The sequence below is a fragment of the Penicillium arizonense genome, assembly GCF_001773325.1.
Source record: "Penicillium arizonense strain CBS 141311 chromosome Unknown PENARI_contig019, whole genome shotgun sequence".
In the NCBI taxonomy this organism is placed as follows: Eukaryota; Fungi; Ascomycota; class Eurotiomycetes; order Eurotiales; family Aspergillaceae; genus Penicillium; species Penicillium arizonense.
Genome location: NW_019173296.1, coordinates 328,517 through 345,049, shown reverse-complemented (window position 1 = coordinate 345,049; position 16,533 = coordinate 328,517). Strand labels below are relative to the sequence as shown.

General features: G+C 45.8%; 6 protein-coding genes across 6 annotated transcripts; 3 read left to right on the top strand and 3 right to left on the bottom strand.

Annotated features, from left to right (window-relative positions):
• Positions 1–221: 221 nt before the first annotated feature.
• PENARI_c019G07651 (uncharacterized protein) lies at positions 222–2,257 on the bottom strand (the record flags this gene model as incomplete). The annotated part of the gene is made up of 5 exons (XM_022634825.1): positions 222–1,094; positions 1,155–1,465; positions 1,513–1,879; positions 1,927–2,101; positions 2,157–2,257. The coding sequence occupies 5 exons, from the start codon at positions 2,255–2,257 to the stop codon at positions 222–224; spliced, it is 1,827 nt and encodes a 608-aa protein (XP_022485253.1).
• A 101-nt stretch (positions 2,258–2,358) lies between these two features.
• Positions 2,359–3,151, bottom strand: PENARI_c019G00528 (uncharacterized protein; the record flags this gene model as incomplete). Its single annotated transcript, XM_022634695.1, has 4 exons — positions 2,359–2,517; positions 2,563–2,619; positions 2,675–3,035; positions 3,087–3,151. 4 exons carry the CDS (start codon positions 3,149–3,151, stop codon positions 2,359–2,361), a joined length of 642 nt encoding a protein of 213 aa, XP_022485297.1.
• Positions 3,152–3,573: 422 nt separating this feature from the next.
• Positions 3,574–5,249, top strand: PENARI_c019G12455 (uncharacterized protein; the record flags this gene model as incomplete). The annotated part of the gene is made up of 6 exons (XM_022634910.1): positions 3,574–4,279; positions 4,324–4,462; positions 4,510–4,656; positions 4,707–5,034; positions 5,082–5,109; positions 5,245–5,249. The coding sequence occupies 6 exons, from the start codon at positions 3,574–3,576 to the stop codon at positions 5,247–5,249; spliced, it is 1,353 nt and encodes a 450-aa protein (XP_022485395.1).
• Positions 5,250–5,432: 183 nt separating this feature from the next.
• PENARI_c019G05746 (aromatic ring-hydroxylating oxygenase subunit alpha) lies at positions 5,433–6,779 on the top strand (the record flags this gene model as incomplete). Its single annotated transcript, XM_022634790.1, has 4 exons — positions 5,433–6,235; positions 6,292–6,517; positions 6,571–6,736; positions 6,775–6,779. 4 exons carry the CDS (start codon positions 5,433–5,435, stop codon positions 6,777–6,779), a joined length of 1,200 nt encoding a protein of 399 aa, XP_022485445.1.
• Positions 6,780–8,153: 1,374 nt separating this feature from the next.
• Positions 8,154–9,255, bottom strand: PENARI_c019G07633 (haloalkane dehalogenase family protein; the record flags this gene model as incomplete). Its single annotated transcript, XM_022634824.1, has 3 exons — positions 8,154–8,829; positions 8,951–9,132; positions 9,244–9,255. 3 exons carry the CDS (start codon positions 9,253–9,255, stop codon positions 8,154–8,156), a joined length of 870 nt encoding a protein of 289 aa, XP_022485447.1.
• A 3,074-nt stretch (positions 9,256–12,329) lies between these two features.
• PENARI_c019G09736 (tetratricopeptide repeat protein) lies at positions 12,330–14,321 on the top strand (the record flags this gene model as incomplete). Its single annotated transcript, XM_022634863.1, has 4 exons — positions 12,330–12,461; positions 12,516–12,625; positions 14,044–14,252; positions 14,317–14,321. The coding sequence occupies 4 exons, from the start codon at positions 12,330–12,332 to the stop codon at positions 14,319–14,321; spliced, it is 456 nt and encodes a 151-aa protein (XP_022485409.1).
• Positions 14,322–16,533: the final 2,212 nt, after the last annotated feature.

Sequence of the window (16,533 nt, the reverse complement as noted above, 5' to 3'; positions counted from 1 at the left end):
CGTCCAGATGAAGTGTACCAGACTTTACAAATCTTGGGAATATAACAGCCATGGATTTCTTAAACAAGATGATGTTTATACTTGACAGTATTGTGGAAAATAAACCATGAATCAAGGCAAAAACTCTAATGTGCTAGAGGGTATACGGATTCATAGAGACAAGAAATAGATGTATACCATCTTGAAATCAGATTTAAGCAAGCCAAGTACTTATTCCTCTATTACAGCATAAACGAAAAATAATTTTTCATCCACTGTCCCGCAATCTCTCCTTCGCCAGTACCCCAGGTATCAATAGCCCCAACATATCCATCGGGTCTAACGATGGCGATACCGGCCTTCTCGCTCTTCAAATCACCAAACCACTTCTGGGTACAACTAGCCTTTTCAGAGTTGTCCAGATATAAGGTCCAGCGACTCTTCTGAAGAAGATCTGGTAGATCTGCGATCTCGAACTCCGACTGGGGAGTCTGTGTCACCATCGCCAAGGTAAAAGCCTCGGAGACTGCCGTGTATCGATGAGACTGAACAAACTCATCAGATGGAGCGTAGCCTCTAGGTTGTTTCCCGTAGGATTGTTCAGCCTGGGACGTAATTTTGGCAAAGATTGTCTTCAGGTCTTTGGTAATACATTGCAGGAATACCATTGACTGGGCAATATCAGGCACGAACGTGTATATTTTGAACTGGCTGAGGAGGGGAATATCCAATTGGATATCGACTGGGTTGGCATCGATATAGCGAGTGACTTTAGCAGGGAGCTGCAACATTCCAGGCTGGAGCCTGCCTGCGTTGGCTGAAGCGGCTGTGAGCATTCCAGGAGAATACTCCGCTCCAACACCGGAGATAAACCGGATATTGTCATCGAAGTTCTTTGACAATGCTGCTTCGCCCTCTGCAAAAGCTTTGCAGTGCTCCACGTCGAAATTGATGAGATCGTATGCAATCTTTTGCCGCTCTTCTTCATAAGTATGAAGTATAGATGGCTTAGCCAGCCCTCTGCTGAGCAGATTGATCTTCCATGCAAGATTGAAGCTATCGTGCATGCTAGTGTTTGCACCTTGAGCAGCAAGTGCTGAGTGACAATGGCCCGCCTATTCAAATGTTAGCTTAATCAAAATCTTGTCTAGTCCGATATCAGGACGGAAACATACATCTCCTGCAATGAAGATCCGTGCCTGCGGATCCATAAAGTGCTTCGCAACGCGTTGTCCGACAACGTAGGTGCCAAACCACTCTACGGAATTCCACTCGAGTTGGAAAGGCTGCATTGCATCTTTCGCGCGTTGCATCACATATTCAGGGGTAGCTTTGGACTTGTCCACTCGCTCGCCGTCCGTTGAGCTCAACTCGACATACAACCTAGTCATGCCCCTTTCGCGTGGGATCCAAAGGATAGACCCGGCGGAGTAAGATCGTAAAGCGACTTTGCTCCATAGATCAGGGAAGTCGGTATTGATCACACCTGTTCGGTCAGTTGTGTTTTGCGTCCAGTGAATTGCATAAACATACCATCCAGCACACCCCAAGCCGCGTTGGTGATTTCTCCCTCTAAATCGGCATCTGGGATGAATCCCCTTACCTTGGACCTTGCTCCATCACACCCAACCAAATAATCTGCTTGGATCTTGTGAGAAGTGCCTGTAGAGATATTTTCATACACGACTTCCAGCTTATTTGTTCCAGATACCCGCGAGCATGAGGTGAACCGACTGTTGCGCGTGACGAATACACCCCTTGACTCCATATCATCAATCATGACCTCCTCAACCATGCCCTGGTGTGCCAGGAGAATATATGGATCGGATGCGCCGACGAGATGCTCGGGGTAATGAGTTTGACGACCTGTTCGGCGAAGGGGTTGATCGACGGTTGATTGCTATTTCTTTTAGCGAAGTTCTTGAGATGGGAATGAGTTCAAATTACCCAGAACGAGATGTCGTGAACTCGAGCTGCATTTTTCAACAGAGGCTCTGCTAGACGGAGTTGTTTGAATGTCTCGATGGTTTTGGGTTGCATTCCATCAGCCTTGCCTGTAGATGTTTTGTCGTGGCGATCATCGAGGATAACTACTGCGATTCCAAAGCGGACGAGATTGCAGCTATAATGCTGTTAGTACACTAGCTGATATTCAGGGCTTCGAAATTTCGACTTACGCTAGCATCAACCCCGATGGCCCGGCGCCCACGACAACGACAGTAGTAGACGCATCGACAGGGCCTATGCGATAACCTCCATGATCTGCGCTTGGTGACATTTTGGGAGTTCAGTGTTATTCAATGCATTCTCTATGTTTCTCTTTCTATTTATTGAAAACGTCTCTCCTCATATGCGGGGGAAACCCCCACTCTTCAACTATCACCATCGTGTCACCCCACCGTCCACCACGATGTCCGACCCCGTCATGTACAAACTTGCATCGCTGGCTAGGAACACACATGCCCCCATGATATCCTCGGGCTCGGCAATGCGACTGTTCATTGCCTCTGATTTCCAGCCCTCGAGAAGGTGGGGGAACTAACTATTAGCATTCACTTTGAAAAATGCTTTTTGGGGACTTACTGATGCTGTCATTTCTGTTTTCACATATCCTGGCGAGATGGAATTGACTCGAATGCCCTGATCTTTGTTAGTCACATGGCTTAATTCAACTGAAGTGGTGCGGTTGACTCACATATTCAGCCAATTCCTTCGCAATGGCAGGACACATAGATCGGACTGCACCCTTAGTTCCGCAGTATGCAGAGCACAACTGGCTGCGCACTGCGATATGGCTGGCCATACTAGCTACCAAGACGATACTACCATGCTTTGTCCCATTTGCGATCATCTGCTTAGCAGCAAGTTGTGCCGTGAAATAAAGTCCCAGCACGTTTATCGAGAGTAAATCCTGGTGGTCCTTGTATGTAAATTCTAGGAAGGGTAGATGGCGATTAATCCCAGCGCATGGCACGCAAATGTCGAGCGCATTGTCGAAGTCCTTCTGGAACCTGGCGAAGCCCTCCTGCAAATCCTGTTCCGACGAGATATCAACCCTTCGGAGATTAGTATTTGAAGTTGTATACTCGGTAAGATTTTCCACATACTTGTAGTAGGCGGTCCGAACACCGCAATCCTTCTCAATTGCGTTAAATGCTTCATCTGGTGGCATAACATCGAAAACTGCGACATTTGCCCCTGCTTCTGCGAGTCCTCGCGCAAATGCCAATCCGCAGCCCCGCGCCCCGCCTGTTACGAGCGCTGTGCGCCCTTTCAGAGAGAACTTCGCTAGTTAGTTCTGACCGGTAGTCAAGATAGAGTATAGAGGACTTACTCTCGACATTCTTCAATATTTCTTTTAGTTTGATGTTGACCTACAGCAATGTCTTCCCCAATGAAGCCTTTTAAAGATATCGGGTACCGGCATTAACAGAACAAGCTAACCCCCATCTTTGAATTACATCGCAGTCGCCAGCGATTACTGCATGACAATGCATCTGATTTAAGTACTCCGACGTCGTGAGGCATTCAAAACTGTCTCGGTACAAATTCACATCTCTCAACCTTTCAAACTTGTAGGGTTACACGCTCGCCATGGCCCCTCAAATCCCCATCAAGCAACAACAAACCCGCACCGAATCATGCAAACTAAAAATTATCATCGTCGGCGCTGGCCTTGCAGGCCTCGGCTCTGCAATTAGTTGCGCCCTCGCTGGTCATGAAGTCCACGTCCTCGAATCAACCCATGAGATCAGAGAAGTCGGCGCTGGGATCCAGGTCTTGCCTAATAGCTCGCGGGTCCTTCAATACTGGGGTCTGCAGGAGGCCCTTGAACCCCATATGACCTATCCCCGAGTTTGCAACTTCCTAGGTTGGAAGGGGAATGCCATCTCTTCTATGGATTTTCATGAATCTGAGAGTAATTACCCTGGGACTTGGTATCGGGATTTTCATCGTGCCGATTTACAACAATGTCTTGTGAGGAGGGCTGCCGAGCTTGGGGTGGTTGTTACTTGCAATGCTCGTGTTGTGGATGTGTCTGTCAGTGAGGATGGGGCGACTGCTACGGCTACTGTGGCGGATGGGAGACAGTGGACTGGGGATCTGGTTATTGGGGCCGATGGTATCTTTGGGAAGTTGACCGAGGGTTTGCTGGGTCGTGTTGATCCTCCGGTTAAGACGGGTGATTTGGCATATCGTCTTCTACTGTCTACCGAAGAGATGCTTAAGGATCCTGATCTTGCGGAGCTTGTTACAGATCCTCAGGTTAACTACTGGTTGGGCCCGGATGCTCATGCTGGTATGTTCTATTCCTCACATTGGAAATCAAAACTAATTGTCTAGTCAACTATGTACTTCGAGGCGGAGAACTATTCAATATGGTTCTACTTGTCCCCGATGATATTCCAGAAGAGTCTCTTGCATCCACAATTGAGGGAAATGTGGAAGAGATGTGTGCATTGTTCAAAGATTGGGATCCACGGTTAGCTTCATTTCATACAAGTTGGAATTGTCAGCTAACAGTCATAGCATCCCCAAACTTCTCAAGCTGTGTCAATCGGTCCAAAAATGGCGTCTCTGTATCCGGTTTGGAGATTTCGACTGGACTCACCCGTCCGGCGCATTCGTCATGCTGGGCGACGCAGTCCATGCAACACTGCCATACTTGGCATCCGGGTACGGATTACCATCTTCGCTGTTTCAACCTCATCTTCTAACAACCCCAGTGCCGGAATGTCCTTTGAAGACGGTGCCGTTCTAGGAGAATGTTTATCCCGTCTCCCAAACAGTCCCAATACCTCCAAGACCTCGGCCGAGTTCCTACAAGCGAAAAAGCACGCCCTTGCCGTCTTCCAGGAATGTCGTAAACAACGCACGAAAATGGTTGTGGAACGAGGCAACATCCAGCAATATCTATATCATCTCCATGACGGCCCAGAACAACAGGAGCGAGATCGCAAAATGCAAATGGTGCCTACACCAGAAGGCGAAGCGTTGGCTTGGCGCGACCCTGGTTTGGCCCCGAAGTTGTTAGGATATGATCATATTGCTGATGTACGTTTCCTGTCCCAACCCACTAAAAAAATTACTAACGAGTATAGGTTGATGCCCATTGGGCAGAGTCGGAAGGTAGTTCAGTTCAGTCTAGATTGTAGTTGTAAATTCATAATATGAAGTTGTTCTCTCAACATCCCTGCATCTCTGCTTATCGGCCACCCCCATTCTTGACACTGTTGGGGTTCACTATGGGGCCGCTGTACAAAGCGTAATTTAATTGATGACCAGCATTATCTTATCGCTTGGTGACCCCGCTCCCCCATTCTCGTGCATCTGGTGATCCCCGCATGAAAATGTATAGTCGGAGGTGGCTAATGTTATATAGAATTGCAATTGCACTACAGATCTACACATCAACATATCAAATTAACGAAGTCATTCCTAACACTATCACCATGTGGAACCTATTTAGCTCACCGGCAAAACAACCCTCACTACCCCCGAGAGGACTCCCAGCATCATGGTACCGCTCAGAAGCAATGTATCAACTGGAACGACGCGCGATCTTTTCTAAACGTTGGATCCTCCTCACCCACTCCAGCCGCTTCAAAAAAGCAGGAGACTACCTCTCCTTCACAATAGCAAACTTCTCTTTCTTCCTAATCCAAGACCGCGACGGCAACATAAACAGCTTCCACAATATCTGCCGACATCGCGCATTCCCCGTTATCCGAGAGCGTTCCGGCACAACCTCTATCCTCAGCTGCAAATACCACGGCTGGTCCTACGGTCTCAAAGGCAATCTATCAAAAGCACCTCGCTTTGACACCGAGACAGTCCCCAATTTCGATAAAACTCAACACTCCCTCTTCCCCGTCCATGTCCACGTCGACAAAGCAGGTTTCGTGTGGGTTAATCTTCAAGCTGGTGAGACAGAAGTCAAATGGGAAGAGGAATATGATAAAATCGACGAACAGCCCCGCATGCAGGATTTCGATTTCGCGGGCGAGTTCTCGTTTGATCATTATTGGGAGATGGAGCTTGATGCCAATTGGAAGGGTGTCATTGAGAATTATAATGAGTGTTATCATTGCGCTACTTCTCATCCGCTCATCAGCGGTGTCTCGGATTTGCCAAGGTATCGGGTTGAGCCTAAGGCGGCTTATATGGAGCATCATATTTATAACAAGGATGCTGCTGATAGTCAGTTTCGGAGGGCTATTACTTATTTTTATCCGACTACTTCGGTTACCGTTACGTGAGTACTTTTAATTCCCGAAGCAAGTGGATAAGAAGTTGAGCTAACGGGATTAGGGATAAATTCTTCTACATCCAGCGTATGATTCCGGTCTCTGCTACGAAGAGTAAAATCGAGAATGAAGTTTATCGTCACCAAGATGCCACGGATGAGGAATTCGAGAATATCAATGCCTTTTACAGACAGGTCCTGGATGAAGATAAGGAGCTCTGCGTTGGAACACAAGAGAATCTAGGTGGCGGGGTCTTCACCAATGGTGAACTACATCCTAGCAAGGAGAAGGTATGTATACATTACCAGATAATTGATGAGACGTCCTAATATCTGAATAACAGGGACCGATACACTTCCAAAGCAGCGTGAGGCAAATGGTCATGGAACACCGACAAAAGGAGGAGAAACAAGGCGGGTCTGAGATCTGGCCCGCGGTCCCGATCACAGCCTCAACCAGTAAATTCGATGAAGAGGAAAGCTTCTGTCTAAAGTTGGATGCGGCGAGTTGTACGTCTAGACCCGGGTTGGCATGGTGATGCGATCAGTGTAACAGAACAAGTTATGTTATTATATGCACTTATTTCTAGCTTGTCGGTCCACCATGTATCTATAGATGTCAGTACAGTGGAAATTCCAGTAGGGGTCAAAGGGAAGAACTTATCAGGTACCTCAAACGCAAGGCCATCTCGACTTTGCGTAACCAAGTGATGGAATTGTAGAACAAATCGCTGGGGGGAGAGGACGTATTTATAGACTTCTCGGCTCCTGTCGCGTACGTGCTCTGCTAGGTAGCAACTATTAAAGGACACGGTGCCTATCCTAAGTGAGGCCTGTTGCAACCTATACCTTCGTTCTACCGCGACTATTTGCAGCGAAATTCTTGATGCGATTTTAGATGCCCACCGAGAAAATCATGCTAGTCATGTTGAGAATAAGTGGAATTGAGTCGGTTAAGAAACGTTGGCTCACTGTCAAATTTACGGTCTTCTATATTGAGACACTGGAAGCTATTCAATCTTTGTTCTTACGAAAGAGCGCTCACATTTTCATCACTAAGGATCATGGATCTTTTCCCTGGCCTCGTTTGAGTGTTGGTTGTCTGAGCTGTGTGTGGTTCTGTCCGTCTAGACTGTGGCAAGCGTTAGGCACGGTCGCGCGGGGGCGGGTCCTCGACCCGCCAACCTGTTGAAGCTTGGCCTTTCCAATCAACTGGGTCGTCCGTATAGGCAGCTCGGACTTCATTCCGACGATGCGGCTTGGTTCCTAATATGCACCAGCCTTATGTCACAACAGATACAATCAACTTTCTTAAAACTTTCTTGCAATGATATATGAATATCACCGGGAATTATTGCGCTGGCCCTTGCAAACCAAAACAGTTGTAGATAACAGTAATTTAATAATGTGAATCAGCAAGTTTATGCGGCTTGGCATGGCCTAATTAGGTCAGTTGTGCAAAACGGTTTTTCTGCGGTTGACCGCGGTCTAACCATGCGGGTTTGCGGTGCGGTGCGGTTGGCACATTGCCTAACCACGTTTATTGCGGCTAGGGGTGCGTTTAGGCTTTACCCAACCATGCAGCGGTTGTCGCGAGGTCTAGTACTATTAAATATAGAGCTACGTCACATGACCAGATTGGTCAGAGTAACAAAACAAGTGGCCCAGATGAGCTATGGTTGGCCCGGATTTGATTGGGCTGTTCAGTGGCTTGTCTCGGTGTTACGATGAATGCACCTATAAGTACCGGATTTTCCCTAGTAGATGCTTTCTAGTATCTAGATCGACATCTTTCGTTCAAATCAACCGAGCTCCCGATCCTTTGCATAGAAACCAAAATTTGCAGACGAGTCGTACTACGAGAGAAACCCATTGAACAAAAGAACTTGCGAGTTGATTGACTGTGCCAGGATATCTTCAAGAGATATTAGGTTAATCTAGCTATCAAATTTGCAACATCTTCCGGTTTATCTTCCATAGGGAAATGGCCCGCATTGTTCAGCCATATTCCATCTGATGCCCAGTCTGCCATGTACTCCTTGCCAATTAGATGAACAAGGGTCTCTTTGTAACCTTTTGGCAATGGATCGCGGTCTCCGAATACGACAACAATCTTCAGTCTCTCCTGTATGGTTTCTTTCACGTCTTCCCGTTGTTTCTCTTGCCAGTAATATCTTGCAGTGTCAGCCCTTTCTGATAGAAGAGCCAAAGTGTTCAGGTCACTGAAGTTTCTCGGACCACAAATAGCTTCACACACTTTCCACAACGGTGTCTCACGGATGTATTTCAGGAAAAATTGCGGCAATGCAGTACCGATATGTGCAAAATGCTCAGTGGTGGGCTTAGCGTACGCGGGTAGGTGCTGGTACGGCGCACTGTAGGCTTCAATATCTCCCTCCAAAATTTGCGGGGATATGAGTCGCATGATAGTGGTTTCAGAGATGAAACCATCTAAAACTTTACTCATGAGGAACCAAAGACAGTAGAGAAGACCACAATCTCGACTCATCTCGTCAGGACGGTGCGGTAAAAATGAGTTAATGAGGAAAAGGCCGCTGCATGAGGACGATGGAAGATGAGGGATACAGCAAAGAGCCACGCACCTGCTATATCGTTAGCAATACTTCCGCAAGAAAAAGTTTTAGTGAAATGTAGAGTCAGGAAGAGCTACGTGCCAAGCACATGCTAGTGTGGAGATTGCAAGGAAGTCAAAAGGTTACTTACCCACCCCAACTGTGCGCTACCATTATGACATTTTTAAGTTGCAATTGGTTGAAAAAAGCACTCAAAGTCCGCATGTGTAGCTCGAATGTAATAGAATCTCGGCGCGGCTTGTCACTTCGTCCATGACCAAGCCAATCCAGGGCATAAATCTCGTGACCCTCTTCGAGAAATTTTGTCATGACCTAACATTGGTAAATGTTAGCCTTTTCTAGAATTGAGGATAATCTAGCCGTTGCCTCTCCAGTTGATTGTTCTTTTGACTGATCAATATGGGTTATCAGATTCAAACATACCCGTCTCCACATGTAGCTCCAACTCCGGCTTCCATGTAAAAACACGATAGGCCTCTTAGATGAACATCCACTTTTGCTAGTATAGGCTGCAGCCGGCGTCAAGTGAGCAAATCTCACTCTTGCGCCTCCGACAAGAAACTCTTTTGTAATGTCATGCCACAAGATATCGTTCATCCACTGCTTTCCTGACCGGTCGACTCTGATCATCTCATGATCTCGGAAGATATATTTCCCCTCAAGCTGAAGCTGCGCCTTCATCGCCCACTGTCTCCTGTAAGCGTCTGTGCTCTCGATGAGCTTGTTCCATTGAAGCAAAGACCGAATATTTCCGAGAGCAGTTGAGAGGGAACGAAGCAAAATTTGCACAAGATAGACAAGAAGAAGGACTCCAATTCCACCCAGCCGACATATAGTGAATGATAAAAGAAAAATACCAAGTACTTCGCAGGTAGAGCTTATGGCGGCTGTGGGCTGTACAGTAGCTAGGGAAAGAAGGTAGCTGGTGGAGTGAAGCACTGTTGCTATTCCAGCCCGTGGAAAGTCCGACCCTATCTTAGGGGCTGTTGGTATCCATTGACCCCAGGCCATGATGCGGAAAGCGACGGCGAAATTGCTGTTTAAAGAGCCCGTTTCGAGAGGCAAATTTGTGACATTGACCTCGCAACAACAGAAACTTGGAAAGTGGAGGGGGAAATGACTATATAGCCGATTCTCCAGTAATTTTGCCCTAGCTCTCCTACTTTGACATTCCACCATGACAGTAGATCCTTATCTCTTTCTGCCCCAAAGAGGGAAAGGCATGTGATATGTAAGTGCCACTGTTGTAATATAAACTTTTCTCTTGCTCCGGCATTACAAGTCAATCCCTTCATACCTCATAATTTATTTTGTGTAGCTGTCGAGGATTTTGCAAATAGGGTGGGCGTCTTGACGGCTCGGGCTTGAGGACCAATCGAAGATTGTAGGTAGTGGCGCGGGCCTCAGGAAGCACTGTTGCTGACAGCGCTCCATGTCAAGAGATCATCTGTGAAAGAATCTCCGCTCGAGGCCTCCTGATATAGATAGTAAACCAGAAAGGACTTAATGTGCTTTTACTGCAGTTCGATACTTGCCTTCGAGTCAATATTTGGTCGGCGTATTATGTATTGTGTACCCAAGCTGAACACCCAAGTTGGGGGATTGTCGAAATAATTGCTCACCTTGGCTTACGTCCGTAAATAATTCTAGATCAGGACTGCCAATATTTATCTCATCTCCAGCGACATTTGTGACCTTCAGTGCGAGGTTTGTCTCAATTTAATTTCAATTCAATATGGTGGTTTGATAAGAGATCGAATGCGCAAAGTTGTAAAAATCCGAGATCCATAGTGGACATATGATATATCTGACAGGAACAAAGGGGACAATTTGACAGTCCTCACAAGAGCCAGAGAGGGATATTATACACAGAGGATGCTTTGGTGGTTTCTCCACTCTGACTACCATCGACCCATGTCTCAAATATCTCACTTTCTCCGCCAAGCTGTTTTCCGTAAAGGAGAACTCATTGTAAAGCAGTTTTGGTATTTCATGTCATATACTTGCCCCATATGAATGTGAGCATACGTGGTGTGTTCCCAACATACCAGAAGAACAAACACTTGGTATGGGCCTTGGATACGAGATAGAACAAATTCCCCTTTCGGGCTATTTAATAAGGTTTAGATAACGAAATTCTTTTTAGGCGACATCAATACCGTATATCACCCCCTTTGCCGCATTGAAGCAAGGGCAGATCGAACTAGGAAAAACAACCTTGTCAATCATATCTAGGTTTTTATTGACATGCAGCTTTATTGGCCGGATAAAATAGCCATCCACAAACTACACATGTGGCGGTTACTCGATTTCTAGGGCAGCCAACTCCAGTGACTGCCTTCAGCATGCAACTTGCTAGAAAGCAACCAACCGCTTTCCGAGAGATGGCGTCATTTTAAAATTGTTTAATTAGAATATGGAGGAAGGTGCGATGTCAAGGATGTTGGCCGACTCCGTGTGCTCGGCTGTTAGGTCCGGTAGCGAGTCTTCAAGCAATCTCGATTGCAGTCGGAGGTATCTAAGAAGCATACTAGGTATGGTCCCTTCATGGGTGATTTGCTTAATATCGATTATGTCAATGAAATTCATTCAGGAAATGCTGTTCCGCAAAGAAATTCACTAGCTTTCTGTTGGTATTTGGGCTCTGCAAATCTCGCACTCACCATCCGGAAAAGGGAAATAGAACGTAGAGCTAGACCCTGGGATTGTTCATTGCATTCTACCAGTAATTTAGAACCGTCCGCTGGAAACAGCATATCAACCATGTCATTGACTGGAACAGTCACTTTATCGTTAGGACAAAAAGGAAAAATGCACACTTATTCTTCTCCACATTCTGCTTGCAAAGAACGTAGGGGTGGTAGTCCTCAGAGCCTACACATCAAAATATTCACGCATTTCAATTCTAACTCCACTTTCTAGCAGATAAAGGTCGACTTTTCGCAATTTATCTCTCTATCCTTCATCCCTTCCCTGTGGAAGTCAGCCCAGATGATGCCAGCGGCATTCGACGATCTCTATATAGAGATTGAACCCACTCAAAATGCTGACTATCTTTCCACAGCATGGAAATGGGAAGATATCAGAGCTACTAAAATTTACATACACCGGCGACGAGCAACACTGCCGAACTTCCGGCGGTTAGAGAATGCTCTCTGGAGGGCATGGATGCAACAGTCGCAGAATATCCCATGCGTTTCATCCACACTACTTCACTGGTAGGTATAATGATCCAGTGTCAATGGAATAGAAACCAACCAACGTTGTTCATAGGGACAAGGAGACTGATACAACTTGGCTCTTCGGGCCCCGCAAATGTTCCGCTTCTGACCTATCGGGCGCCACGCCTGGTCTCTCTGAAAAGAACATGACATCTCTCAAAGTTGACGCGAGAAATCCTAGAAAACCGGGAATATTACATTTTTCGGAGCATTGTCAAGTACAAAAACTGCTTGGTAACGTATGTTTACTTCAGATATCTTTTGAGCACACATTAATTTCTTTTGAATATGCAGAAGCATCGTGTTCGTGAAATTTCGAAACGAGTCAGCTTTAAATACGAGGTTGAGCAAGTCCGCAGCCTCCCGGAGCCCGTGTACGACTTCACCACTCTCTTGAATGATTATGAGGCACAAAACAGTGTTATGACAGATATGGAACTCAATCATTTACGCATGGTGTTGATTTATCAATAGTGGTATCACACCATATTTCTGTTACCACCGACCGATCTCAAGGGCATTGAGGACATTTACCCTCCGTCCTTCTTCTCTAATTCGAATTTCTACACCGATGAAGTCACCCTGTAGGTTGTCTCCATTGTCTAAATACATCTTGAAGAAGACTTTAAAATAAATATAAATATTAGACGCTCCACAAATGTAAGTATATCTCAAATTATCAATAGCCGCGCCAATCTAGATTAATGTGTTTTGGCATTAGGGTCGGAGAATCTATTGAAGAGTGTAGGTGGGCGCACCGGTTTGGGAACGTACCGCAATTGCCGCCTTGCTCGCCAGATTTCAACCCCATCGAGGAATTTTTCGCCGAGCTGAAGGCTTATATCAAGAAATCGTGGTCGGCGTACGAAGCGAATCCCAACCAAGGGTTTCATGTCTTCCTTCGGCGGTGTGTTCATGATGTTGGTGCGAAACGACAGAGCGCAGAGGGTCATTTTCGACATACAGGTATAACGACAGAAAGGGCGTAAGTGATTCTCGCAGTGGAAGAATGTGTGCATAAATTGCAAGTCTGATAGAATGACAATATATTTGACCAGACGATTTCTTTCGAGAACAGAGCTTTTTCATTTGGAGAGAAAGATCATTACGTAGAATACGCGAGATATTTAACCGTACACATAAGAAAAATGTATCGTATACTGTAGTAGTCAATGCATATCCAGTTGTTATATACGCCGATGATATAAATGCAACTATCAATGTCCAAAACTAATATGTCTTTAACGCCCAGAAAATTCGTTTAGTCAATCTATTACGGGGCCAGCCACAGTGGGGTAAGACCGTATTCTATTCGGCACAGCCAAGTCTTTCACTATCCTTCTAGTCAAGTTCGTTTAATCGTTTGATCTCATAACAGTAGCCCATTCGTTAATATCGCGTAGGAAGCGACGAGCTGTCCCAATCCGGATCCCTCTTTAAACAAAGAAGCCAGAGTCTAGGTCCTCAAGAATCAGTTCAATATCTAGGTAGTTTTCCAATATCACTTGGCATATTTTCCGGAAATCAGCTTTGTACGCCTCGTCGGTGGTGCGTGATTCCAACTATTTGCAGTATTCTCTCACAGCAGCTTCGCGAGACCTAGGGATGACGACGTGGTCGTTAGATAGAAGCCTACGTAGAGACGAGGTAACCGCGGCGGTAACCCTATTTTGTGCTAGCAGAACATTAATGATGCTTGGAGGATATGGTGGCCCAGTTGTCAGCATCTCAGTTTTTTTCGATTTCCTTCCTATCTGACTTTCCAGAACTAGATCTCGATGGATATCACTAGGGACACCCTCGTGACTGTCTAGGCTGCCGCCACCACCAACATAGTCAATCAGACGTTCTAGGTGTGGGGCCCGCATTTTATAGTGTTTCTTGTCCTTGGGGTCTTCCTAGCACCAATCAGACTTGAGCGGGCATGAACGGACATCACACTCCTTTATGCTCGACAAATGCGATCGAGAGAAGCGGATGTGATGTACACTTCTACGCTCAGAGGCAAACTGGATACTTTGGGCGCTGAGCACCCCTCTACTCTGATGACAATGCACAATGTTAGAAGTTTCTACGCTGACGAGGGCAAAGTGGAGGAGGCGGAGGTGCTTTATTACACGGCCCTATTAGGAAAGCTTAGGGTTCTTAGCCCTGAGTATATATCGATACTAAACACTATGAACAATATCGGCATTCTTTATCGCTACAACGGTATACTCGTGTAGGCTAAGAGGATATACTAATTGGCCTTACTAGGGGAACTTAAGACCCTTAGGCTAGATCACGTATTTACTCTTGAAACATTCACTAATCTGGGGTGTCTCTATCAAGCGCAAAGTAGATTGAAGAAAGCCCTAAAAATGCATAAACGCGCTTTGGTAGGCCGCGAAAGTATATTAGATATCGATAATATAACCACTCTTAATATAGTTAACGACCTTACGGCCGTTTATTATGCCCTATCAAAGATAAAGCTAGGAAGTTATATTAGCGAGTATTTCGAGGTTATAAAGATCAACTTAGGCGAGAGCATTATAAGACTTAACTAGCGGAGTTCCGGTGGAGAGTTTCCGTTCACCACTCGGAAACTACCGGAGGGAAGATGATACTTAAAATTCTTTTCCGGATGTAAACAGTGAAAACAACTTTGCAAATATTTGCTGTCTTTAATGTCATTATCATCTTTCGTGTGGTTATTCAATGTTCTTGATGCAATAAAAACCAATATTGAATGGTCTGATTGTGCCCATCTTTCTAGCGGATGTATTGCTTGTAAGAGACCCATGATGGACGGGCAACTATGCGATCAAAGTATCAACTCTACAAGGTTCGCAAATTCTGTACCAGGCTCATTTATCATCATCCTGTCTTAAATCAATCTATTCACTGTATGAGCGGCTTGAGATGCCAACTTGGTTCTATAACAAAGTCAGACCGTGCACAAGTTCCTACAATCCGGAAGGCACAAAATATCTGGCAGTGGATTCTCTAAAAGGTAGCCTAGCCAGGCTGCAACTTTCAAGACCCAAAACACCCACGATAATAAACCGGTTGGGCAAGAAAGGTGGGGTCTAGATGCCAGGGCCGACATGAGGGGAAGTATACGCAATGCACGCTCGATCTTCCTGGCGTGCTTGCGCTAAAAAGGCAAATCATTGGGTCCTTGACAATGAAGCTCACTCAAAAATGACGCGATGACTTGGTGAGGGGCATCATAACTCTTGTCTGCGGGGATAGTGGTTCTCTTGGCATAGGAGCGGATTCCACGGGGTCGGCTGCGGGAATGATCCACACCCACCCCACGCCGAGAGGAATGCTCGGCGTGGCGCAGTGATGGTTTTTTGAGGTCAACAAATTGCAGATCGGGGTAAAACGGTAAAACACACAACTTCAATTTCGATGCATCAAGTTAGGATCATCCTTACAGATAAGAACTTGACACACAACGGTGACATTCCACTCCTCGGAGAAAGACTTATCCAATCCTGCTTACATTACTCTGATACAACTTGTGATGGTGAACCTCTCTACATTCAAAATGTACCTAAGAATATTAAAGTAAATTGGCTTCCACAATAATTCTATCGATCACTGATTAGATCGTTCCAATCGATTCGATTCATTAAATATCCCTGGATTAATCTGGTCACATGGTGATGTCACAAGCCTTAGACCATCCCTGGTTTCAAGCCAAGTTTATGAACTCCGCCACGTTTGCTAACCAGCCGATGGGAAGGAATCTGAATACTTACTCAGCAATAACCCAAACTGCATGCTACTTGGCATTTCCCAGTATAGGGGGTCAAACTTGATGGGGTAATTGGGCTCTGCCGAGCCTGAAAGGTACCAAGACCCCGAGAAGCAACACGACTATCGTTCCTTGGCGTGTATTATTGCTTTTTCGGGTATGAACAGTACCTTAAACCTGGAGTAGATATTATTCTATATATGTTGTAGTATAGTCTTGGGGATGGGCATCTTATAAATTCATATGATTCCGCTGAGTGATGGCACTGATGTCCTAGATTAACCGTAGACAAGCAACGAACGAAATATATCGTTCCAGAGGACAACGCCAAGAGTTGGCCGTCGGCAAAAATCGGTTTGGAACAGCCTTCTAATCAACGCCAAGAAAGAGTTTCGAGGCTGTGTTATCGGAACTCAGCCGTTGGCATTGCATAGATAAGACTCACTAGCGATGAACCACCGACCACGCTTCCGGAGATCTTTCTTGGCAACCGGTCTCACTCCAGATCTTGGGAACTATGAACGGACTAGTTCCGGTGGGCAGGTCGATCCCCAGGCGAGATAAACTTTACTGACGTTTTCAGGGGCCAGAACAGCCGATGCTCTTTTTCCAGCACATTTTATTAGCTACAGTGGTTATATGCATCTTTGCACGACAATGTACGATAGCCACGAGGACATACAGACATCGGATAAATTATTGGCAACTCAAAATATTTTAAATCGTGATTCGGTCTATTGCTGT